This window comes from Engystomops pustulosus, chromosome 10 (assembly GCF_040894005.1).
Source record: "Engystomops pustulosus chromosome 10, aEngPut4.maternal, whole genome shotgun sequence".
In the NCBI taxonomy this organism is placed as follows: domain Eukaryota; kingdom Metazoa; phylum Chordata; class Amphibia; order Anura; family Leptodactylidae; genus Engystomops; species Engystomops pustulosus.
Genome location: NC_092420.1, coordinates 31304853 through 31331215, shown reverse-complemented (window position 1 = coordinate 31331215; position 26363 = coordinate 31304853). Strand labels below are relative to the sequence as shown.

Here is a 26363-nt window from a genome sequence, read left to right as displayed (position 1 = left end):
TTTCATATATTTATTTATCTGGGTGGCAATATATATTAAATTATTAGGGGCTGTATATTAAAGGTGTAAATCAGAGAGGTGGGCTATCAATCGCTCTTGCGGGTGTACTCTATGATAATTTGTTCCGGGGGGGAATATAGTGTATTATTAAATATATTAAATACACTGGGAGGGCCACACAAAGTATGTTTTATATAGGTTATATATGTTTTAATATTGTGTAGTTTGGGATTTATAATATCGAGGAGTACCGTGTTGTCATCCAGGTGACATTACACTGTAAGTGACTGGGATATTTTTACGGGCACAGTGTGGAAATGTGCTTGTGGTACGGATGACTTCAATAGTGATAAATCATATTGAAGTCCTGTTCCTGATGAAGCAGATCATCACCTGTAAGTTTGTAGATGCCACTAATTTCTGTGTCACTGACTCACCTACTAGTGTATGACACAGCATCCGTATGTGTAGTGTCAGTCACAGGGTGCCAGTGATTAGGTGGGGATGCGGTCAGTAATGTTGGCAGCAGAGGCGTAGCAGTCACAGAGGATGTGACCGGGCCCGGAAGCAGAGACGGGCCAGCACCTGCTCACTGTGCAGGTGCCACAAGAACCTTGATTGCATCTCTATTTCCCGGTCCAGGGTCCCCTCTTCTTAGCGTTGTGAATGGTCACTGTGGTTCCAAAGAGAGATCCATTCACGGTCCAGCCAATATCCTATGCACACTTCTTTATTTAATAAATCACTGTATGAGAGAGATAACAAGGTCTACACGTTTCTAGCGGGTCAACCGCTCTTAATCATGACTGATACATAAAAGATAAATAACAAACAAAACAAAAGGGGAACGCTCCACCCCGAGGTTGCGTGTCACTTCCCGTTCGTTGATGAATATTCATGAGTTCCTTGAAAAACAGGTAGATCCCGTACTAAATTCACAGAATGGACAAGTGCAAATTGTAAATAAATATCAATACACATAAAACATGGGGGATCGGTACAATGGTTGGAAAACTCTATAACAAGTAATGTTGAGGAATAGCGCAGTCCCGCGTCGGGAGAACCGGGTCAGGTATAGTTAGGACGGCAAATGAAAGCCAGCGGAAGGAAATCCTGTAATGAAGGACCCTGGAACAAACCCGTCGAGATTTACTGTAATTTATCTTGGGGGCTATAATAGTATTTTTCTTTGTTAATAACCAAGGAAAAATGGGGCATATTAAAATATAATTTTACTCACTCATTTAAAATTGGGGGATATTATATACAGTATAATGTGATAACCTCCCCAAATGGAGAGCCCAGATTCTGCACCAGGGGGAGGTTATCACATTTTACTGTATATAACATCCCCCATTTTTAAATAAGCGAGTAAAATTATTTTATTATGCCCTGTTTTTCTTTCATTCAGTGAACACAATGGGCCAAACAATGCGCCAGTTTTTTGTCTATATTTTTTTTTAAAAGAAGGGTCTTTGGATCTTGCACATGCATTTGTTTGCGCCACTTGTGTGTAATGGTCCTACACTTATGAAAACTGTGCACCTACAGGGGGCGTGGTGGAGCTTATTCGGAGTTTGCGACACATTTATTACTGAGATATGACATAGCATGAAGCAAAGATTAAAAATGCACAACTGTGTCACATCCTGAAAACAGAGCGGAATTACTAAGAGCGTGCGACACTTTTAGATTATCTGGCGCAAAGTGCACCAAGGCGGATGACACAAGTTATCACATATCTGGACCAATATTTATTATAATATTATAATGGGGCTGTAGATTATTTAAGAACACTACTAATGTGCACACAAAATGCCCCCTAAATTATAGTATTTGATTATTATTATTAGATGTCCTGTGATTCATAATATAAGGGGCACTGCATAAAATAAAACTTATGAATAGGTCCTAAATGTATTTGTGGGGAGCACAGTGTGGTCAGTTGTGGTGTGAGGGGTAAGCATTACTTAGGGGCACAGTATAGTTATACAGGAGACATTATACTGTAAGTGACTCATGTCTGTAGTTGCAGAGTCTGGAGGATGGGCAGCGCGGAGCTGAAGACATCGGGGGTGAATGCAGCAGCGATAAGTCACAGCCGGGAGAAGTCACCATATTCTGCACTCAATGGAGAAGCTCATCACTTGTAAGTTACTAGTTGCTACTTTTTTCTGTGTCCTATCTGTACAGTAGTCACTGAGTCACTACAGCCTTGCAGCGCTGTTCTCCCCATGTTTACGTGGGTTTCCTCCCACACTGATTAGATTAGTTGATTAGATTGTGGGCCCCATGGGGACAGTGACTGATCTGGCAAGCTCTGTGCAGCGCTGCGTAATCTGTGTGCACTATATAAATAAAGGAATTATTATTATTAAAAGGACATTTTGGACCCAGAGTGTGTGACTCCATAAGGTACACTTCCTAAACATTTTAAATAAATCTAGACTAAAAGCCCTTTCATTTACAAACTTTTTGGATTCAAAAGGTATTTTCCAGTCTCTATATATTGATGCCTTATCATTAGAACAGGTCACCAATAGAAGATCTGTTGGGGTCTGAATCAGAGGTTTTCCACTGCTTCTAGTGCTGGAGGTTAAGCGTCCTAAAGGCCATAGTGAATACTAAGGAGCCACTAGCACTGGAGAATTGGAGAAGTGCACCAGATGCTCCATTATCTGTTATAGTGACCGGAGTCAGCAGGAATCAAATGATTTTGATGCTTTCCAGTTTCGGACCTATCTGATATGTTCTATGGGTAGGTCATCATCAGTGTTTATTAGCTGGTGTAGATGTTGTAAAATATGTAATATACAAGTAGAAATTGTAATGACACAAGCACTGGGGTGACATAGCAGATAAGCATTTATTGTCTTGTACAAAGCTGGAGTGGACTGTAAAAAATATTTTCATCCAAGTCACTTCATTGTCATAACCCTTCTGCCCACCTACACTACTTGTACCCCCTAGCAGTATATACAGCAAAAGTCATATTTATATTTTTGGACATATAAACTACATTCAAGTACAGTACCCAGATGGCATGAGAGAGATCCCTTTAAAATAATATCCCATCTGTTTCTGGAGTGATCTGTATATTAAAAAAAAAGATAATAAAGGCGCTCCGAGGCGGTCGGTGTATTCCGCATAACATGGAGGATTGTACGGATGTTACTTTGCACGTCATTCCCTTTAGTGTAAATCTATGCCTACAGTTCAGGTTAAAAGACTTGAGGTGCTATTGTCATTTGTCCAGCATCCGTTCCATTCTGGGGTTAATGAATGAGAATCCGCGGAATGCCGTTTGGTCCATGGAATCGATGAGGTTTTTATCGCTATAGGACAAGCGTGGCTTCTCGCTAAGGAACTCCCGGTCAAAGTTGCTATGGTCATTGGGAGATTTCTGCAGAGAATTAAGAGTGAAAAAGCATTAAAAACAACATTTTATTATAGAACTAGAGACATTTTTAATCCCTTCCAGAAGCAGCATCCCCCGGCCCACAGGTTGTGTTTGGTATTTGGCCGAGCCACAATACCACAGATGTGGCGCTGCTTCTAGAAGAAAAGAACTATTTTTTCAAAATCATGGATAGTCTCTTTAATAACCTCTTCAATTATATCTGCCTTAAAAAAAACGGGGCACTAGTTCCTCTAGGGAACTTGATTTGGTTGTAACACACAATGCAACCAAAAATGGGTCATGTGGCAAAATCTTGGCCTCAATCATTCCCTAACAATAGGGTGTAAACTTACAATACAGAGTCTTAAACTCTGCCAGATGTTCAGTGTTAAGTGGTGATAAACCTGGCGCAGTTTAAAAAACGGTCTAACTTTTATACAGTGTTAGTAAATCTTCCCCTAATGTATCATTCAGACGAGGGCTACACCAATATAGTCTAAACTAATTGTCCGCATTGAGGATGAAACACAATTCCTGAAATGAACCTACAGCACAAGCGCAAAATCTGCAGTGGAAACCGTCCTTCACATTTAGACATCTATAAGCTATAAGGACTGAAGAACGTACCACTTTTGGTTTAAAGGGAGGTTCCACTTCTTTCTTCTCCAATGCAGTCCAGTTGATGGTCTTGAAGAAGGGATGCAGTTTGATATTTCCCACCACTCCAAGTCTTTTTGTGGGCTCTCTCTCAAACAGCTGAGGGGAAGAACAGACAACAAGCAATGACTTGATTATTGAACCCAATATGTACGTAATATACAGTATAAGCATATAATACTATACCTTTTCTAGCAAGTCTTTGGATTCCTTGGTAATCCAGCGTGGATAGTGTGGAGTGTCTACACGAATGGACTCAAACAGCTCATCCTCATCATCACCATGGAAGGGGGACTGTCCTATCAACATCTCATAGAGCAGAACTCCAAAGGACCACCAGTCTACAGAAAACGTGTATTTATGTCCCTGTAGTATCTGTAGGGTTACAATACGAGAGGTTAGGAGATCATTGTCCCTATGTATGTTGCTCAAGGTTTATCTGCTTAGCCATGACCCAACGTGTAATAATATGAGGACTCAGATAATCCCTGTGTGCACCGTGAGGAAATCTCACCTCTGGAGCGATGTAATCTGGAGTCCCGCAGAACGTGCTCGCCTTATTCTCTCCAAACACATTTTCTTTGCACATTCCAAAGTCCGCAATCTTAATATGACCATCCCTGTCCAACATCACGTTGTCCAACTTTAGATCCCTACATAGAAACAAACAGTCCCGGATGTCACCATCAGCCCTCTATAGGTCTGTAGCAATTCATAAGAGCGACGCTTCCTTACTGCGTTACTTAGACTCTGTTCACATGTGAGTCCTACATTCCTACGCAGCAGAAGATATAGCAGCACATAAGCTGAATGAATACAGGCAGTTCCCGGGGTTACATACAAGATAGGGTCTGTAGGTTTGTTCTTAAGTTGAGTTTGTATGTAAGTCGGAACTGCATATTTTATCATTGTAATCGCAGCCAGAACGTTTTTGGTCTCTGTGACAATTGGATTTTAAAAATGTTGGATTGTCATAAGAATCAGGATTAACACTAAAGCTTCATTACAGACACATGTGATAACTGTTATAGCTGATCATTGTAGCCTAGGACTAAAGTACAATAAATTACCAATATCTAGGGGTCCGTTTGTAACTAGGGGTTGTATGTAAGTCGAGTGTTCTTAAGTAGGGGACCGCCTGTATAGGCCCATTTAACAAACGCATTACAAATGTTAAATGCATCCCATCTGTTGATTTGGAATATATACAACTCAGTCATTAGAACCAGAGTGAATTTCTCAAATGTTGATGGTCATGGCTTGTAGCCAAGGAAAACCCAAAAGTTAGGGCGCTGATGGCGCTGTAGAGGTGTTATGGAAGCCCAGGTTGTGTGATAGAAACCTTCGGCTTGTCTGCATTGTTGGGTCTGGTGTTTCTCATCTTCCTCTTGACAATTTCCCATAGATTCTCTCTGGGGTTAAAGGGGTTTTCCCACGAAGACGAGTTTCTTATATATACTCAGAATAACAAAATAACACAATTCTCTAATTCACTGTTATTAACAAAAATACAGAATTTCACAGATATAAGTCCAACCAGTCTATCAGTCCTGCTGTACACAAATCTAATTGCCCCTAGACACGACCCTGTACTTCGGACTTGGGGTCAGGCCGCTAACTTGAGATTTCTTGCTCTCCCTGCTCTGACCCTGTATGCCGTTCCCCATGCACGGAGCTTACACTGATCACTTCCTGTCAGCATATCTTGTGCAGAGAGAGGAGCTACAAACTACAAGGAGATAAGTGATCCAGGGAAAGGGGGAGGCAGGCACAGATCTTTGAGATGTAGCAGAGCTGTGTAACTGTGTAAAAGTCTGTCAGCCTCTGTGCAATAGGCATCATGCAACGCTCATCTCTGATCGGTCTCATTTCTCTCTATGTGTTAGAGTGTTAATACAATGTCAGACACCAGATGAAAGTGTATATACACCTGTACCCCGCCCACACCCTGGGATTTTGCACTGAGCAGCCTAGGGAGTGATAGCAGCTAAAACCGCAATAACACTGACTTTACAAGTAAAATTATAAAGTAAGGGATTAAAAATGATCTTTATTGTGTAAACATCACTATGTGATTGAAATGTGAAAATGTTCTTTTGTGGGAAAACCCCTTGAAGGTCAGATGAGTTTGCTGGCCAATCACACACAGTGATACTGAGGTTATTATACCAGGTATTATTACTTTTGGACATGTGAACAGGTGCCAAGTCCTTCTGGAAAATTCCATCTCCATAAAGCTAATCGGCAGAGGGATAAAATATACTGTTAAACTGTCATCCTGGATACGTCCGTCTGTGGAGGCTCTGGAAGCACTGACGCCAGCAGCGGTCCCCTCCTTGTGAATCTCCCCATATTTTGAATGGCCTATTAAGGCTCTGTTATCTCAGTTGCTTATGCACCTTTTTTACCACAATTTTTCCTTCCACTCAATTTTTCATTATATATACTTTAAGCATCAAAATGTCATTGCTAAATAATCTGGCTGTATTACTCTCTTTGTGGATTGTCAATGACTGCCTTCTAGACATCTGTCAAGTCAGCAGTCTTCCCCCCCATGGTTATGTTGCCTACTGAACCAGACTCCGAGGACCTGTCAAAATACTTAGGAAACCTTTACAGTTGTTTTGGGTTAATTATTTTAGTCTTCTGAGATGACGACTTTTTGGTTTTCCTTGGCGTTAAGCCATAATCATCAACTTTAACATAAAGAAGTGAAAGAGTTCAGTTCGTTTTTAACGACTATAATAATAATAATGAATGTCTATAATTTTTTTTATTTAATTTTTTAACGAAAGAAAAAAATTTTTTTTGCGGATATACAAAATTTATTGAGACACACGTTTGTGTACCGGTATATATTTTAAAAAGGGCCTAAATGTTAAATGGATAATCTTAAACTGCACCAGATTTATCACAGGAAAATGCTGAAGCTACTGTAAATCGGGAGGTATATTATCTGTAGACAAACCTTACCTGTAGATAATGCCCTTGGAGTGAAGGAATTGTAATCCACATATTATTTCGGCTCCATAGAACCTGCAGGACAAAGATACATCATCATGAGAGGAAAATATTAGTCATTATTTATAGATTTAGCCACAGTCCTGACTTCTGTCAAATTTTTAAATACTGATAAAATGATGATAAAATGGTCAACCGGATTCTATAAGAATATAAGACAGGACTGCTACACTCCAGTACATGACAAAAACAAGGATATACTGGGGCAGATTTACTTACCCGGCCCTGTCGCAATCCAGCAGCGCGTTCTCCGACGAGGATTCGGGTCTGCCGGCGATTGGTCTGCTGGTAGTGCGCCCTGCTGCACTGAAGTCCGCCGGAGTTCACCATCCTATCCTGGGTGCAGGTAAGCACGTGTCAAGCGACACAATTTTTTAAAAAAATACCACGTTTTTCCCGAATCCGTCGGGTTTTCCGATGGCCGCTCCCCCGATTTCCGTCGCATGCATGCCGCCGCCGATGCGCCACAATCCGATCGCGTGCGCCAAAAACCCGGGGCAATTCGGCGCAAACCAGTAATTTTCGGGAAACCCGACGAAAAAGAGCGATTCGGGTCCTTAGTAAATGACCCCCACTGTGTGTATACATAACTACTCTGGTTTATATACGTAAAAACTTTTTCCATTCCCTGAAAGACCCAACTATTTTAATAAAATTTAATCTGGGAATGGTTCAGTCTGAATTGTAAATGGAGGGTGGTCGTGCCACCACATGTTAGATCTCCCAGATTTCTGAGGGATAAGCTGACCCTGTATTGTGTATGGCGCTTCCTATCTACTCCCAGGATGCAGGAATTGGACATGCTGGATTTTAGCAAACCCAATAGTTCCGTTCACAAGGAGATAGTCCACGACATGAAGTGCCAGCACAGTTTGGAGAGAAAGCTGTTGTCTCAGTGTTTATCCAGTAGGTATCTCCGGTGTATAATCAGCCTTATAGCAGCCGCCTACTTTTCTGATGGTAACATTGTAAAGTACTTACGTAGCCCTGAAAAGATCAAATCGACCCTTATCTTGTATGTGAAACATCAGATCTCCTCCATTCAGGAACTCCATGACAAAGAATAGATGTTCCTTTTTAGATATGAAAATAGAAAACCTTATAATATCAGAGTAATAATATTAGATTTGCATTAAAAATAACCTCCAAGAATCCCCCATAACAAATAAATTACAAATAATCTAATCCTTGGTCAGACTTTGTCAGAAAATACACTTTCAAATATTCATAGGGCCAGAGTGAGACTGTCACCAGCTTTTACCCCACTAAACTAGCAGCCCCCCACAGTTAGGGTTAGTACGTACTTTCCAGAATTCCCACTTCTATGTCAGCTGTGTGCCTGTGTCTCCTCATAAATTCTTCCTCTACTACACACCATCCGCCTCCCTCCCCTGTCTGCTCCATGCAAACAGTCCTCCTTGGGGACTCCCCACATGGTGCTGGCAGGGAGCCAGGTAATGTGAATTAAACTTCTATAAAGTACTGAAATTACTCAGAATGCTTACAAAGGCATCTTTAAAATCAGCATAGCATAGGCTATTGGAACCGGTCACCACATTCCTGGTGACAGGTTCGCTTGTACTTCTAGTCCAGGACTCAAATTCTTACCTTTGTCTGGAAGCTGCAGTAAATGTGTGTGAGAAAGGGGTTTTCCCAAGCCAAAGCGAGCACACGTTTCTCCACCATGGTGCACTCCACATCATCATCAATCAGAACAACGTCCTTCTTCAGGGCCTTCACCGCAAAGAACTCATTTGTGCCTTTAAGCTCGGCTAACAACACCTAGAAGTGGTGGACATGAAAGTCAGTGGGGAACATTGGAGGAAATGGAGAAAACACTTCCAAATGCCACAAGTGGTTACCTTGCCAAAGCTGCCTTTTCCAAGAACCTTGTGAAAAGTGAATTTATCCAGTGTGACGCGGTTCCTTAGGCTGGAGACTCGGATGTTTGGCTGAGGACTGGTCCCTTCCCAAAGTCTGTCATACTGGTTGTCTGCTGGAAAGAAAAAAGCAAATCACACATTAACGAAACAAAAGTCTGGTAGATCACCAGGCAGGAAGTCTGAAGAGCTTCCATTCTCAACCAAAGACTCTACTTGCCTGTTGTATCCATTCCTGCAGCTCCAGGACCTTTAGGAATTACACCCTGGTATATGGCAATACTGTCCAAGCCGGAATCAGATTTTCTGCTGGATTTCTGAGAAAACAGAAAACATTTGTGGCCCCACATTGGTCAGTGTTGCTGTAAATCCCACCTGCTCCCCAGTACTCGTCTACATGAAACTATTACTTACCACACTGACTTGGTTCAAAGCTTCTGCTAGAAGTTTCTGGTTGATGCCACATAAATTCGCCACTTTGGTTTGACACTTGTGATGAGAGTTCATACCACATTCTATGGAATTTAAGAAAATCATCTTTTATGATTAGTTTTATTTCAGAGTTTACAAAATCAACTTTGAAGTGATATGAAAATTGGATGTATAAAATCATGGAGGTAGACAGCTCTGCGCTGAAGTCAAGCTCTCCCCACCTCAGAACAGCCCCTCCACTGCGACTGACATCATGCACCAGACTATAGGAGAGGTGCTTAATGATGTCCCTTAGTGAGGGTCATCAGACACAACAGAGGTGGGGAGAGCTTGACTTCCATGCTAAACTCCCCTTTATGCAACAAATCTACATCTGACTTCAAACTTAATTTCCTGGATGATGCCACCACGCTGGGCCATAAAAAGAAAGAAACATGATCTAAAAAGTGTTAAGGGAAATCTACTGTGGGGAAACTACTTTTTGAAGTAATTCACAATGCATGTTGCCTATTGCTGTTGCAAAATTCTTCCTGAGGCTATGGGGGGCGTGGAGTAGCCCAAGACTCCGGGGCAAAGGCTACTCCACCTCTCCCCCTCCCCTAGTTGCTTCATAGCTGCCTCCCTCCGCTTGTCTTTTCAAACTTGCTCCATGACCGGAGAAGTCCCTCTCTATCCTGAGCTGTGGCCTTGTGCGGGAGGTCCGAGTCTTCTCTGAGCATTGGAGGAAGCATGTCCAGCACAGGAAAAGGAGCCACTGTGCAATGTGTTTGAAAGGACAAGCGGGAGGCAGGTATGAAGTGGCTACTCGGGGTGTGGAGTAGCCTTCGCCCCGAGAGATGTCTTAGGCTACGCCATGCCCCAAAGTAGCCTCTGAAAGAAATTTATATATTAAGGTATTAAAGTTTATTGCTTAATTTGGCAGCAGCTGCATAAAAGTTTAAGCCAAAAACGGAATGTAGCTGCTGCAGCAATAGGCATTATGCATTGGGAACTACTTCAAAAAATAGTTTCCCAGTTTTATCACAAACTGTTAGAGGCTTATAAAGTCAATTTCTGTCAAGCCACAGTATTCCTATTTCAGAAGAAGAGTCAATCAGTTAATGGGGTTGTCCACTTTCAGCAAATAATTCATATGATTTGTGTAAGGAAAAGTTATACAGTTTTCCAATATACTTTCTGTATCAATTCCTCACGGATTTCTAGATCTCTGCTTGCTGTCCTGCTATAGAAATGTTTACTTCTACTGGATAGAAATCCGTCCATGGTCATGTGATGTCACACAGGTGCACAAGCCGTTAGTATCGCACTCCTATTACTCTCTGTGATAATAATGGCTCCACTTCATGTCCATCACAAGACTATGGACAGATTTCTATCTGCTGGAAGTAAACACATAAGCTTTCTATAGCAGCACAGCAAGCAGAGATCTAGAAAACCGTGAGGAATCGATACAGAAAGTATATTATTATTATTTAACTTTTCCTTACGCAAATCCCTTTAATAAAGCTTAATAAAGCTTCCTTCCAGATGGTATAGAAGTACATGTAGACAAGTGTATGCCCTGTGTGTGGAAAAAGATGGGCAGACACTTTATGACGGAGCACCTTACAGGGAATGGAGAGGGCGCAGCTTGAAGAGTCCTTCACAACAGGTTAGAACAAATGTAGAAGGCAAAGTGAGAAAGAATCAGAACATTCTATGGCAGAATTATACCTGAGGCTACACACTAAAACTGGCTGTTCATTAAACAAAAAGAAACTAATGGTTCAAAGAATGAATGAGAAACATAAGAATGTACTAAATAGTGGAGCATTGTTAGGAGAGAGCAAGCTTTTATAGCTGTTGTATGTGTTAAAGCCCCTGAAGTTTAAAGAGAACCCGTCAGGCAAAATAACCCCCCTAAACTAAATATATTTTCATAAACTGCCAATAGAGAGCATTGCCTCTATCCCTTAATTGTGCCTCTACATGCCTGTAAACCTAAGTAATGAGGTCCTAAAGCTGTATGCAAATGACCTGTGAGATGTCCAATGAGTCATTATCATATTCAAGCTGTCCGGTTTATTCATGAGTGGGAGGTACAGCCACACCCCCAGTGCATGACTGACAGCCTGTGTAATGGTGTGAGGCTGTATAATGATGTGCTTCCTGGTGCTGGCGCCCCCTGCAGCCTGTGTGTGCATAGGAGAGATACAGCAGCTCCAGGCTGCAGCCATGATGTAGCAGAACATGTCAGGTACTTGTGTAGCTGATGTCTGTGTCTCACACATGTGTATTAGGAGATAGAGCATGTCAGCAGGTAATGCACCAGCACTAGCAATGCTTTACTATACATTACACACAGACATGAGCAGGGGGAGGAGAGGGGAGGGGTAACAGGGGTGACATCACTGCCTCCGACCATGTGACCAGCCTCATTTATATGATAAAGAAAAGATGATTTTACAATGATTAATGTAAGAACTGACTAGATAAAGGATGGGATGGATCCTTGTGAGCTGCTCCAACAGGTAGTAGTGACAGGACAAGTGACACAGACCTGATGACAGGTGTCCTTTAAGGCAAAATATTAGAGGAAGCATCTCACAGACAACAAGAAACAGAACAGAAGTCTGTATACTCACCCTCGCATTTTAACCCTTGTTTCACCAATCCCCATAGCATACTGCCGCAGTGATCGCAGAAAGTAGGGCTCTTATAATTGTAAACTCGAAACCGATGAGGCATATCGATGTTAAATCTTTCCCTTTGGAACTAGAAAAAAAAGAAAAATCCAGTCACTTCCTGCATTCATGTTAAAAGCCTTAAAGGGGTTTTCCCACAAATTCAAGTTAGGCCTCATCTACAGGATAGGGCCTAACTTGCTGAATGGTGGGGGTCTCAGTGATGAGACCCCCACAGATCACAAAAAAAGGAGGGGTCTGAAGGGGGTCCCACGCACATCAATTGGGCCCCTTGTCAATCCATTAGAGTAACGGAACAGATGTCCGCGCATGACCGTTCTGCTCCATACATCTAAATGGAGCCGGCCGAAATTGCCGAGCGCCGTGCTCACCGATCTCTGTCAGCTCCATAGAGATGAATGGAGCAGATTGGTCATGCGCGGCCGTCTGCTCCATTACTCTCATGGTGCGACGAGGGGTCCGACTGAGGTACGTGCGACCCCATCGGACCCTTGTTTTTGTGATCTGTGGATAGGGCCCAACTTGAATTTGTGGGAAAACCCCTTTAAATTACCAAATATCCAATTCTTTTCCTGTAATAAGCTTATTATTACTTGTGTATTTCATATGTTGCTTGGCAACTCAGGTAAAAAAATAGGGGCCAGTAGGGTCAACAGCATTAATATATGTGAACAATAGTACATTTATATGATCATGACATCACCCTACTAATTTTTATTATGGGTCTCAAAGTCCTTCTGGGTTTGTAGAATGGACCTGTAGACGCTCCTATGTTTTGCTCTATGGTAGCTTCTTTTTTTGGCTTCTCTATCCAGCAGCCCAATGCTTTCGTTAATAAACAAACCCCCATAAATAATGATTCTATGCCCCAAAAAGTAAAGAAATAAAAGTGATGGAACTATTGGAATGGATGTGAATAAAATGCTACAAATGTTAATATAGAAACTGCTACAACAGCTACTGACGGAAACACAAGGAAGTTTGTAGCTTGTACTTCCTGCCTCTCAAGAAGTTATTTCTAGAAGTGTATAATTATAGTTGTACAGTACAAAATAGCCACACATATATATTTTATATACACAACACCACATTAACTCTTGTGTCACCCCATTCTTCCTCATAGACTGTAAGCTCTTGTGTCACCCCTTCATTCTCATAGGCTGTAAGCTCTTGTGTCACCTCCTTCATCCTCATAGACTGTAAGCTCTTGTGTTACCCCCCTCATCCTCATAGACTGTAAGCTCTTGTGTCACCCCCCTCATCCTCATAGACTGTAAGCTCTTGTGTCACCCCTTATCCTCATAGACTGTAAGCTCTTGTGTTACCACCTCATCCTCATAGACTGTAAGCTCTTGTGTCTCCCCCTCATCCTCACAGACTGTAAGCTCTTGTGTCACCCCCTCATCTTCATAGACTGTAAGCTCTTGTGTCCCCCCCCCAGCCTCATAGACTGTAAGCTCTTGTGTCCCCCCCCCCCCCACATCCTCATAGACTGTAAGCTCTTGTGTCACCCCCTCATCCTCATAGACTGTAAGCTCTTGTGTCACCCCTTCATAGACTGTAAGCTCTTGTGTCTCCCCCTCATCCTCATAGACTGTAAGCTCTTGTGTCACCCCCCCATCCTCATAGACTGTAAGCTCTCGTGTCACCCCCTCATCCTCATAAACTGTAAGCTCTCGTGTCACCCCCTCATCCTCATAAACTGTAAGCTCTTGTGTCACCCCCTCATCCTCAAAAATTGTTAGCTCTTGTGTCTCCCCCTCATCCTCATAGACTGTAAGCTCTTGTGTCACCCCTTCATAGACTGTAAGCTCTTGTGTCACCCCCTCATCCTCATAGACTGTAAGCTCTCGTGTCACCCCCTCATCCTCATAAACTGTAAGCTCTCGTGTCACCCCCTCATCCTCATAAACTGTAAGCTCTTGTGTCACCCCCTCATCCTCAAAGATTGTAAGCTCTTGTGTCTCCCCCTCATCCTCATAGACTGTAAGCTCTAGTGTCACCCCCTCATCCTCAGACTGTAAGCTCTTGTGTCACCCCCCTCTTCCTCATAGACTGTAAGCTCTTGTGTCAAAAACTTCAGGAGAAGACAACTGCCTGTAGAGCTCAGAGACACAAGGGGGAAAGAACTGCCTGGAGAGCTCAGTGACAAGTGAATGAGAGAACTGCTTGGAGAGCTCAGAAACACAAGGTGGAGAGAACTGCATGAAGACTTCACACATACGAGGAGGAGAGAACTGCCCATAGAGCTCAGAGACGCAAGGTGTAGAGAACTGCCTGGAGAGCTCAGTGATGTAGATGATAGAACAGCCAGTAGAACTCAGAGATACAAGGAAGAGACAACTGCCTGTAGAGCTCAGAGATATGACGAGAAGAGAACTGCATGTAGAGTTCAGAGATACAAGAAGGAGAAAACTGACTGTAGAGCTCAGAGACAGGTTTGTGTGGTGGGACAGATGTAGAAGTGACCTGAAAATGGCTGCCAATGTAAAGACCTCATTCAACCTGACGGAGCCTAAAAGGGTTTGCAAATCAGAATGGAAAACCCCCCCAAATCGAAGTACAAACCTTTGTTTGGAAAAAGGGTCTGAATACTTTTACCAATGCAAGATTTTTGTTTTTCAATAAAGAAGAAAAGTTTTCAAAATTCTTCAAAAGCCACTGTTATTATGGGGCATAGAATACAGAATGATGGGAGGAAAAAGTGATTGTTTTTTTTTTTTTTTATTTTACCAAGGCTAGAAGAAGAGATGAGCAAATCAATTTGTAGGTTTGTAAGATTCGAGTCCGATTTTTCAGGCAAATCTTTTTAATTGGCTGCTCACTACAGCTGCCACTCATCCCAGAGCTTAGGAAGGGGGGACGGGCAAATAAAAATTAAAAGCCATTTGTGAAAAATGAACAAAATAAATCCATCTTTTATATGACTAGAGGAGGTTATATACTAATTTCTAGGACACCTGGAGCAACATTGGTTCGGAAAGAATCGATTGCGAGACGGATCTTTTGAAAGATTCTTACTTCATCTCTAACTACAGCATATCAAAATGTGAAAGTCTAAAAACTTTTCAAATGCATTAGATATAGAGCAATACATTTCTAGTAATTCATACATTCCATCTAAAACGATGAATAATACTACATTACTAAGCCAAAAAATGATTTATTTTATCATGTGAATAAATGAGGGAGGAATATTGGTTTGACATTTGGACAAAGAATCCCGTGTATCGATTCCTTAATGAAATTGTTATAGGAAGGCCAAGAATTAAATGGCTGCCGACACTGCCAATGCAGTAATTGCCTCGTTTAGTTATAAGTGTAATTTACTAGAGTGACCGCATAGCACATTTCTTATAACAAAAGGCAAATGTTGGCAGAGTGAATTTAAAAAAAAACTTGAATAAAGCCAAAAATCATAAAAATACCCTATAGACAAATCCAAGCAAAATGGTCAGGGTATAAGAGCAGGATGTGGTAGAAGGGGACAACTAAGAGTAAATCCTGATCGGACTCCAAAAAGACACAGCAAGTCCCCAGGTACACAAAAGGGATTGACAGATTCCCTTGCACCAGTACAGACCGTCCATCGATGTTCTCAGAAGGGGCGGCAGACATCACCTGACATCACTCTCAAGTTCCATGCATTTGTGTAAAATAGGACTAAGTTCACACTACCGTTCATACAAAAAAAGGAAAGAACGGAGGTTTAAACGGATCAGTTAAAAGTCCTGTTGACATCATTGTAAATTCTATGTCATCTGTTATGGTCTGTTTGATAAAAACTCTCAAATAAAGGATCCAACCAAACTGAGAAAAAATTACGTACTTATATGTCCGAAAAAAAACACATGGATAATGGATACCTGCCTAAACATTGGTGTCAATGGGATTTTTAATTGATACACTAAATCTTCTTTCTTTCCTTTTAACGGAGGTTTTAACAGTAGTGTGAATTTATCCTAACAAAGGCCTGTATAAGATTAGCTAAGGCAACTCACCATAGTGTCCCGGCTGTTGGTAGCTGTGCCCGTACATCTGCCAATGATCTTGTCAATGCATTTTTTATGTATGGCAGCATTGCACTCTGCAAGAAAGAGAAAGATTGTTTTTATTAATTTGAATAGACATCTAGTTATGTATTCACCCAATTTTTTCAGGAGGAAGAACATGGTTACTACAAAGTAAAAAAATTAAGAAGGCCCTGCCAAAATCAAGGTTTGGCCAGTGCAAGTCTGTGAATGGAACCAATAAATTGGATTTCCCTCTTCTAATCTCACTGTGAAACGTCTGCTGAATGCCAACTTGCTAGCAAGACAGACAGAAGCTCGGATTACATAGTAGTTCTATGCAGGGGGGGGGGGGGAGGGGAAATACTGAGTCTCAGACAAGTCAGAGAAAGACTGCAGACATCAGTGAACCCGCTGATCAACTTTTGATTGTTATTTCTGGCCAAACCAGAAACTAAAATTACCAACATAAATTATTTTAAGCTTATCTCCGTGATACTTCATACCCAAAAAAAGTTTGGTGAACTTTATGGGTTCAACAGAAATTCAAGCAGTTTGGCCAGATACAGTGTAACCTACAAACTAAGGTTACATTCAGACGTTTGTATGCTTGGCTGGGCCGTGAGCTTCTGGTGCCGTAATACAGCGGATTATAGGATATGTCCTATATTTCTCTGGTCACGGAGTGGTGAAACAACCGCACCATAACCAGGCACCATAGGCGTCAATGGGGACCGACATCTGGATGCAAATGGTGCGGCTGGATATCGGTCCCCATTATGTTCTTCTGAATCAGGTCTTATATGAACATCTCCCACAAGTTCAGTTTAAGACAAGATTCAGTGAGATTTTTCATTGTCTTGAACTTGGATGTAATTTGCCAACTTTGTCAGTGTGTAACTTTTCTCAAAAGTTGTAGAAATTTAAAGTACGATAACTTAAGAAACTTACGTCTGCATTTGTATCCTTGTTTGTTCAAGCCCCTAAAATAAGAAGACAAAGGAGTAATGAGAATTTATAGACATTTTTTAGCTGCTGTACGTCTTGTCGCGGGTAACAAAGAAAAAGTTGTCTTACCACACAAAGTCCTTACAGACGGAGCAAAAGGTTGGCTGGCCAAAAAACGTGGCAATGAATTCATGGTTCTTTATGTAGTGTATTTTGGCTTGTTTGATGGCTCCTCTTCTCCTGTTGATAGTCACGAGACCTTCATCTTCACGCACAGACTGTTTGCAATCTGCCAGGGAAAAATTACTTAGACATTGAGTATAACATACAGGAATAGAGAAACAGAATGCACTGGGTTGGAGATGGATGACGGACAACCTCTTTAAAGTATTACAAAAAATAAAAATAAAAATATATCCTTCAACTTCTGGTCCAGGAATAGGGGACGTAGAGTGTTTTCTGAAAGCCTCTTAGTCATTACCATGCAGAGACAACAATGTCCCACTTGGGAGAAGATGATCATCCAAGGATGAACAGTTCTAATGTCCCTGGTCCTTGCAGTTGTGTCTGTAGGACATGGCAGCCAACAACCTCCAGTCAAATCAGAATTTTTATCTCCAATGTGGGGTTATTTTATACAAAAACAGCAAAGATACTAATAGAATTAGTTAGCCAGGTAGAGAACAATTACAACATTAGAGGAGCAATATATAAATGTGGTGAAGAGGCAACACATCCACATTGTCACACAAGGGATCAGCTTTGCTCAGGAATAAAAAAAAAAATAAAAAAATAAACACTCTAAAACCATAAAAAAACATGCAATAAACACAATTTGTATGTGAATGATGCAAGATAATCATGCAGACCACACCATTTCCTTGCAATTGAAGATAAATAGTCTGCAGAACGGTAATAAGTAAGCAGGTTACACACTGACCCTTCCATCGTGCAGAGACGGTAGCCTGCATGGCGACTGAAGCTATCCTCCAGCAGAGCTATCCTGGGACTGTCCACAGCATTAGCAGATCACAGACTGAGGACCTGCTATGGGTTACTGTGAAACTCGGAGATGTGTATAAGGGAGGAGGCAACACTTAGACGGGGAGGGAGGGGAGCGAGTGTTAAGGGAAATGCATACAGAGAATACAGAAGATGTTCAGGCTCTACTATATTTATCTCCTGAATTTACTATAAATGCCACATACTAATGTTAGAGCCTCATCCCTCCTTCCATAGATAGAACTGCTATTCCCCCACTGCATGCCGTAGCTCCTGGTATTATGCGTCTAGTACATGGATCCTTCATACGGCAACATTATATATTATTAGAAGATCTTTGTACTGATTCCTTTTATAAAAGAATCTTATCTTGGGACATTCTATAAATCCTAAACAATGTATACATCTTACTTTCATGTGGATATTTGCTGTTCCAATGCGGAGGGTTCAGGATTTACAGCCAGTCCCCAAGATACGTACAGAATAGGTTCTCTAAGGTTTGTTCTTAGGTTGAATTTGTATGCTAGTCGGAACAGGTATATTCTGTAACTGTATCTCCAGGCAACTAATTTCTGTCCCATTGACATTTGGATTTTCTTAATTTTGATTAACAATAAAGCTTCATTACAGACGTCTTTGAAAACTAAGGGCAGCACAGTGGCTCAGTGGTCAGCACTACAGCCTTGCAGCGCTGGGGTCCTGGTTTCAAGTCCCATCCAGGTTAACATCTGCAAAGAGTTTGTATGTTCTCTCTGTGTTTGCGTGGGTTTCCCCCGGGTCCTCCGGGTTTCCTCCCACACTCCAAAAAATAGTTGATTAGACTGTGAGCCCCATGTGCACAGGGACTGATGTGACAAGCTCTATGCAGCGCTGCGTAATCTGTGTGCACTATATAAATAAAAGAATTATTATTTATTATAATAACTCTTACAGCTATCCATTGCAGCCTAGGATAAATCATAGTAAATTACCAGCATCCATACCAGCATGTGACTAGGAGTTGTCTGTAAGTCAGGTGTCCTTAAATTCAGGACTGCCTAGATTTTGGATTTAGTCTTTTTTAAAACTATGTTTTTTCATGGTGAATGCCAATGACCAGACAAGATCTTGTATATCTTATAGCTAGTGTATGGCAACCAATCTAGCTATGTAAGGGTTACTGCAGATCGTACGCAGTGTCCTCTATCAACTTCACACCAATAGCTGAGCCACGTGCGAGGTGCGAGATCCTCTGCGGGGAGAACACTTTGTTTTTCTCTCAAAATGAGACAGAATGAGAGCAGAGCACGCAGGGACTGCACACGCTTCTACGTGTCCTTAGTATGACATACCCATGTCCTCCAGGAAGTACTGCACAGACATCAGCACCTTGGCCTGGGGCTGCAGATCCAACTACAAAGGGAAAGGAAATATTCAGAAAAAATTGTCAAAGACTAAAAGAAAGCAGAGATAAAACATTCTCCATGTAAGGTGACATCATGGCTTTGACTTACCCAGAATTCGGTTTTGCCATTCCCTTTCTTGCACCGTTCAGCGAGCACAGACACCCCAACTGTGGCTTCAGAGAGGGGGTCCTCAGCCGCTTTCATCAGTACTATCTGTATGACCCGGCCCTCGTAGATATGAGCATCAAATGAAGACTTCCAGTCTGGATACATTGTTGGTTTCTTCTGGACAAGAGTCTTTCCTCTTTCTGGAATATATGGGATTAAGAAAGTTATACATTCTGGAGCAGAAGTTACCAAATTATTATTTTACCTGTACATTTTATGATCGTAAAAGTCATAATGGATATACACAGAATTATGATATTAAGAAAATAATGCATTTATTAGGGCACTTTGAGGGCTTAAATCAATTAAGGGGGGGCAGATGACACTCCATCAATTTAGTAGAAGCAAATTCATTAGTTGCCACACATTAACCTAACAGGGGTCTAAGACTTCTGTTCTGATCAATGTGGGTCCCAGCAGTCAGGTGTTTATACCCAATGAGCCCCACTGATGTTATATGGAGCAGCACAACACATGCTTGATCCATGCAGCATTCAACCCCATCCTCACTGTGTTTTTGCTGTGAATTTGGACCCAGTTCAAGTGATCAGTGAGGGTCTTAGTGGTGTGGACTTCACAATAACCTATCAATTAATCAATCAAAAATTATATGCCCATAACCAACAGTCTAATATCGTTGATCTATCCATAAGATTGAGTTCCAAAGGTGGAGCCCCCGCTGACCTGATATTGAAGAGCCATCTATTTATCCATCCGTTTAGTTTCAACAAAGTTTTAGGCAAAGATTGTAACAGTATTCATGCCACAGGCAAATTTCAAATCTACCAGGAGTGGGATTTGCCTTCTTAATGGGGTTGTACAAACTTTTCTATCCCCAATCAACACTCAGACAGTGAATGGGAGTAGCAGCGATGCTCTTCATTCAACTAGTGAGAACAGGACCTCTCTTCTCCTGATAAGCAGAGGTCCCAGCAGTAGGACGCCCACCTATCCTGTGAATTGGGGGATAACAATCAAAGTTGGTACAACTCTTTTACGGAAACTAACTTTGCAGGTTTACAGACTGATGCTTGCTCACTAGGAATGCTGGTTCTGATTCAATTTGTACACAATAAGCAACCCCTGAAAAAAAGTTATTTTACATCGTAAATTTCAAGCAAGTTTCCAGAGTTTTCGTATGACCACATAGTTTTACATGAATAAAATGTGGCGCAATTTCAAAAATCATAGGATATTATCTTAACAAAAATGCTAAGGAAGTATAGGATGATTGACACGGATAGACAGTGGGGCATATTTACTTACTTGTCCCGTCACGATCCCTGAGGTGCACCGTGATTTACTAAGACCGTGCGTCCAATTTCCTGCCGGAGTTCACCTCCTTCGACACAATTTTGAATGTTAAATCCTGCATGTTGTCCGAATCCGTCGGATCGTCCGACGGCCCAGCCCCCGACTTGTGTCGCGTGAAAGCCAGAGCTGATGCACCAAAATCCGATTGAGTGCGACAAAAAGCCCTTCTAAATGTGCACACATCGGAAATCGTCGGATATTCCAATGATAGTTTAGTCCGCCGACCCTTAGTAAATGAGCCCCAGTGTGGGCTTGCATAGGTATAAACAGAGATTTTCCGAAAATCATGAGATAAATTGGAATTTGTCCGAAAAAATTATTGTCCACTTATCTGCCTTTATGTGTTTAATAGAAATTGTTCACTCATCAATTCAATTAGTAAATGCCTCATTAGCACAGTGGAACGTGCCTCTGTCTAGCTTCTTATCATCCTAACATTATATTCTAATGAATTGATCTTGATTCTAAACAAATCACTTGTTCTTTTCGGAAGGGTCGGCCATTCCCTCCATTAATGGCACTTCTAGATCATATATGATATATTGAGATATAGATACAATTTCACATGAATCTGCCGCTCATCTTTAAGAAACCAATATTAGCAAGATCTGGGTAATTTGGAGACCAAGTCTGCATCATAAACACTTGGTCATGTTCTTTACATTTTTCCTGAATGATTTTTGCAGTTTGTTAGGACATGTCCCCTTTCTTATAGAGGGAGCATCGCCTTTATGAAGAGGTGTATGTACAATTATTAGGTCGGTGGTATACGTCAAAATAAAATCCATATGAATTATAGGTCTGAGATCTCCCCAGCATCACATCTGGCAGGGTCTACTGTTCTTTTAGCTTCTTAAAAATCCTATTTTTTACCATAAACATTTTTGAAACTATGCAAATGAGTTGATGGGCTCCAGGCTTCATAGATTTTAATGGAGCCAGTAGCTCCTCATGCTCATTTACATAGTTTTACAGCCTTTTATTCTCAAAAAACATGAGCATAAGAAGCTATAAGAAGAGCGGATCCTGCCAGGGGGGGGCGCACACCTGTAGACCAGTTTGCTTAGTTTACATATCTTGCTCCTAGTGGTAGATGTCCTTTAATGACTTATGTTGTGTCAGGTAAATGATAATAACAGAACAATGGAAGTCAAGTGTGATCTGGGCCTTATTCTTCTCCAGTACCTTGGTTTTCCCCGCTACACCCAAGTGAAAAATTATAGGTTTCTCAGGAATTATTTTGGCCAATGAGTGCTCTCTATGGACAACAGGACCTCACATCCTTTGTTGTCGCCAGGTTTGTGGAGGCCACTCTCTAACTAAAGCAGGTCCTAGAACTACCGCAATGCTGCCGGAACCAGGAACCTGGCATTCTGCTTGTGGTACTGTCCATTGTCTATGTTGTAATGACTAGAACCTCTATAGACCACATAGTAATGATCCATCCTGTAGGAAAACCCCTTTACTTTATCTGTGGGATCTGTCCCCATGGACGAATACTTTGCAACCCCTTAATAAAGGATGGTGAAGGGTCCACTGTTGATTACCAGGGCCAAAGGTTTGAGCCTGCAGCCTGGTGTATACTAATGTGCATATTGAGGTATATATCATGCATCAAGAATCCACTGGTATCAATCCAAGCCTGCACTACTCCTCAATTATCTGTGCCCTTATGGGGTAAAGGGGTGCTGCGGATCAGGCCTGATACCTTAGTTCCTTTATTAGGGAACTCCTGCCAAGAGCAGTCTGATAAATCGCAGCTCCGAACACAAGGCACAGACCTAAAAGGTTTGGAAAAAAAACCTCCTTGGAACCCATCAGACAGCCTGGCATAGCACAAAACAAAACAGAGAGAGCCTGGCATTGTAGGTGTTAAAGCACATTCAATAACAAGTCTCTTCTTACCTGTAGTGAGGGATTCCTTCACCTTGATGGCACAGAATGGCTGGCATTGTTCAGACTGTCCTGGCATAGGTCCCAACTCAAATGAGTTAAAGGCGATCCGCAGGAAAGGAGCCATGGTGCACCCTGCAACGGAAACAGACACTCCAATGAAGGTCAATTTTGGTTCTCAAGGGAAAGGCACATCTATAAATAGCTGGAACTGAAGTTGCTGTTTTCTGAGGCTTTCCCTTCCCCTTACTAAAACAGGAAGATCTTCTATTTCACACATTTTTGGCCACACAGTTTGTCTCCTGTGACCAGGGGTGCATCAGGTGAATGACACTGGCGGAGAGAAGGTTTACTCTGGATGTATTCCTAATGGATAGATGAGCGCCTGCTTTACACCTATTGAAATAAAATGTTCACCGTTTATATTACAGCTACATAAACAGAACGGTAAAAGCCACACGAGCATCTTCCACACCACTGTCCTATACTAGTCACATCCTCTAGGTCATAGAGGACATCGTACACAATAGCAAGGACCATACTAGTAAAATATTAGTGGTGGACCATACCACCTGACAGATGTTAAGCTTGTATTCTGTATTAAATACCAGTTATACCCAATGGCCGTTGAGTAATTTTAGATTCAGTTCAAGTTCAAAGGAGGTAGGGAAAAGCTATATGATGTCTCCTATATCAAGCAGAGAGGAGTGTTTTTTTGGAACACCCTCATAGGTGGCAGCAGCATTGAGTATATTTTATAGCAGTACTAGATAGCGTTACTGTAAACTTACAACACTTACTAAAAGCAGCAGCAGCAGCGTCTCAAGCAGCTGAGAAGCTGCTAGATGTTTCTTTCATGACCTGGTGTGATGGCATCATCTATAAAAATTAACTGTGGGATGTAAATTGGTTTTATGAAGTCAAGGAGGCGGAGAGTTTAACACTAAAGTCAAGCTTTCCCTGCCTTAAAAACCCCCCTTCACTGTAATTGATGGTCCTATGCCAGGGACATAATTGATCAGATCTCCTGAAGTCCGGAGCATGATGTCAATCACAGGGGAGGAGGTGTTTAGAGGCAGGGAGAGCTTGACTTCAATGTTAAACTCTCCGCCTCCCTGAATACATGTAATTTCAAAGTTGATTTTCTGGATGATACCACCAAGCTGGGTCATGAAAGTAACATGATCTAAAAGATGTTCAACTGCCTGACAACAAACTAGTAGTGGTTTATTAGGCCAATTTCTGACGACAGGTTCCCTTTAATGTATACATATTAGGTTTTTGCATTGTAGTAAGATATTGGAAGATATTGGAAATGGACATATTTTTCAGCAGCAGACAGGCTGCAACACTGCTGGCCCCCTGCTCCTTCAGCATTTCCCCCCTCATTCTGCATGATGTAATCTAACAGCAGGAGTGGGAGGTGCTCCTGCACACTGTAGCAGCCTGTGCAACTGCAACACAATTGTAACACAACTTACAGAGTGTTCCCTATCTTATTTTGGACACATTTTGAGAAAATCCATCCCATGAATGATGATTTGAACAAATCGTATCCATGCGCTACACCAAAATCTACAGCACGATTTACACTGATGGTTGCCATCTGCAGAATATCAGTTACTGCTGCAGATATTAATTGTGAACTCCTCCTCCCTGCCGCAAGAAAATCACTGCTTAGAGGTGCAGTATATGTCCTGCTGCATATAGAATCACTGCAGGATGTCTGATACCGACATTACTCAGCCATTCATATACCCGTGTCCTTGGCCTATAGGAGTTATCCTGCAAACTAAGTTAGTAAAACTGTGGTCACTATGGGGGAAATTTATCAGTGCTCCTAAGCAAATTTCTGGCGTGGAAGCACTGAAATAATCACAATACGGATGATAAAATCCCACCCTATCACGACTTCTGCATGGCCCAAAAGCTTACAAGGTATCAATGCATTTATTCCAGCTAATGACAATGAGCACAACGTGCACTGCAACTCACTCGTGGCTACAATGCAATAAACGGAAAAATTCCAAACATTAGGAATGTGCAAGTTGTAACATGACACAAAGATACAAAGTTACAAAGTTGCACATTTCAGACAAAAGAAACAAACATGCAACAAAAGAGGTTTTTCCCTACAACTCATCATGGTGTCCAGTGTAGATACAAGACTTCCTAGGATGCAAATCCCAGGATGTTACGGATATTGACACAAAAGAATTGACGTTCAGACACTTGCAGCTCTGTTTTTACTGTACAGAATGTTTTTACTGTACTAAATGTATCCTCATATCAGTGTTTTATCAGTGAGGATCCAATCTCTCTGACCAACAGGACATAGACACCCCTGGGAACGAGAAGCTTTTACAGGCCCACATTTATCCAAAACAGCGCCAACTGTACTATGTGCGGAACGCAGTCTCCATAAATCTGTTCTGGAAGTGCGCACCATTTTTTTTATGGTGCACTCTGTTCATGTTGCAGAATTGTGGCGCACGGTCCAACTAAGCGGTAACAGCCCCTTTTGCTGCACATTTTTTCTGTCTTGTCGGACAAAGAGCAGACGCAACACAAAATTTGGGCAGAAACTTTATAAATACACGTGCAATAATTTTGCACATTCTTTCTAGTGCAAAATCTGACAAAAAACTGGCGCAAGCGCTTTAACAAATGCGGGGCACAATCTCTTGTTTTAGGTAGTTGAAGTTAATGTTGCAAAGTAAGAAAGCTCTCTAAAACAGAAGTGTTACATTTTTTTAATGCAGCAGGTAAACCCCAAACATAAAGTGAATTTTTTTTTTGAGTTTTTACATTTTTTTATAGGAAAAAAAAAATAAAACCTTACATACAGCATTAGGTTTACATGTTTATTACCAATGCATAGGTAGTTTTGCCAGTTAGCAATTATTTTGGTTAGTAAGGTTAGAACATGTATGTCATTGCTTCTTTATTAAAACTAAACCTTGGACTTAACTTAGGCCAGTCAATTACTCCAATAGTGAATCTTACTATTCAAGTCAAGTACCCTTGGAGTGAATAGAATATTGAAGGACACCAGGCGTCACCATATTAAAGGACACCATAGTAACATCAGGTCTCTGTCACTACTACCTGTTGGAGCAGTATAGGAGTATCTCATACACACACAGGCTGCAGGGTGCCGCCAGCAGCAGGAAGCACATGGAGGAGCCATTACACCATTATACAGGCTGTCAGTCAAGCACTGGGGGTGTGGCTGTGCCTCCCACTCATGAATAAGCTGGACAGTTTGAATATGATAATGACTCATTGGACATCTCACAGGTTATCTGCATACAGCTTTAGGACCTCATTGCTTAAATTTACAGGTATGTAGAGGGACAATGAAGGGATAGAGGCAATGTTCTCTAATGGCAGTTTATGAAAACATATTTAGTTTAGGGGGGTTATTTTGCCTGACAGGTTCTATAACGGTTTTTAGCATAAAGAAGAAGCTGAAATGATGATAGAACCCCCAGAGACCTGATCTCAACATCATTGAGTTTGTCTGGGATTATAGGGTTTGAATTATCTAACATCCACAGAAGGTGTGT

General features: G+C 41.6%; 1 protein-coding gene across 3 annotated transcripts in view; it reads right to left on the bottom strand.

Moving 5' to 3' along the window:
- Nucleotides 1–2847: 2847 nt before the first annotated feature.
- Nucleotides 2848–26363, bottom strand: part of PRKCD (protein kinase C delta) — a 43921-nt gene continuing 20405 nt past the window's right edge. Inside the window, exons 2-18 of one of the 3 annotated variants that reach the window (XM_072129097.1) lie at nucleotides 22807–22929; nucleotides 19528–19727; nucleotides 19366–19426; nucleotides 17162–17321; nucleotides 17036–17067; nucleotides 16076–16161; nucleotides 12015–12144; nucleotides 9373–9473; nucleotides 9179–9275; nucleotides 8941–9074; nucleotides 8687–8860; nucleotides 8060–8151; nucleotides 7031–7093; nucleotides 4572–4710; nucleotides 4244–4432; nucleotides 4028–4156; nucleotides 2848–3403 (exon numbers count right to left, since the gene is read on the bottom strand). In XM_072129097.1, coding sequence (XP_071985198.1) covers nucleotides 3245–3403; nucleotides 4028–4156; nucleotides 4244–4432; nucleotides 4572–4710; nucleotides 7031–7093; nucleotides 8060–8151; nucleotides 8687–8860; nucleotides 8941–9074; nucleotides 9179–9275; nucleotides 9373–9473; nucleotides 12015–12144; nucleotides 16076–16161; nucleotides 17036–17067; nucleotides 17162–17321; nucleotides 19366–19426; nucleotides 19528–19727; nucleotides 22807–22921 — 2061 coding nt within the window. In that variant the 5' untranslated portion in view covers nucleotides 22922–22929 and the 3' untranslated portion in view covers nucleotides 2848–3244. Of the gene's footprint in view, nucleotides 3404–4027; nucleotides 4157–4243; nucleotides 4433–4571; nucleotides 4711–7030; nucleotides 7094–8059; nucleotides 8152–8686; nucleotides 8861–8940; nucleotides 9075–9178; nucleotides 9276–9372; nucleotides 9474–12014; nucleotides 12145–16075; nucleotides 16162–17035; nucleotides 17068–17161; nucleotides 17322–17972; nucleotides 18112–19365; nucleotides 19427–19527; nucleotides 19728–22806; nucleotides 22930–26363 lie in introns of those variants that run through there. The other 2 variants (XM_072129098.1, XM_072129099.1) reach the window with 2 other exon arrangements.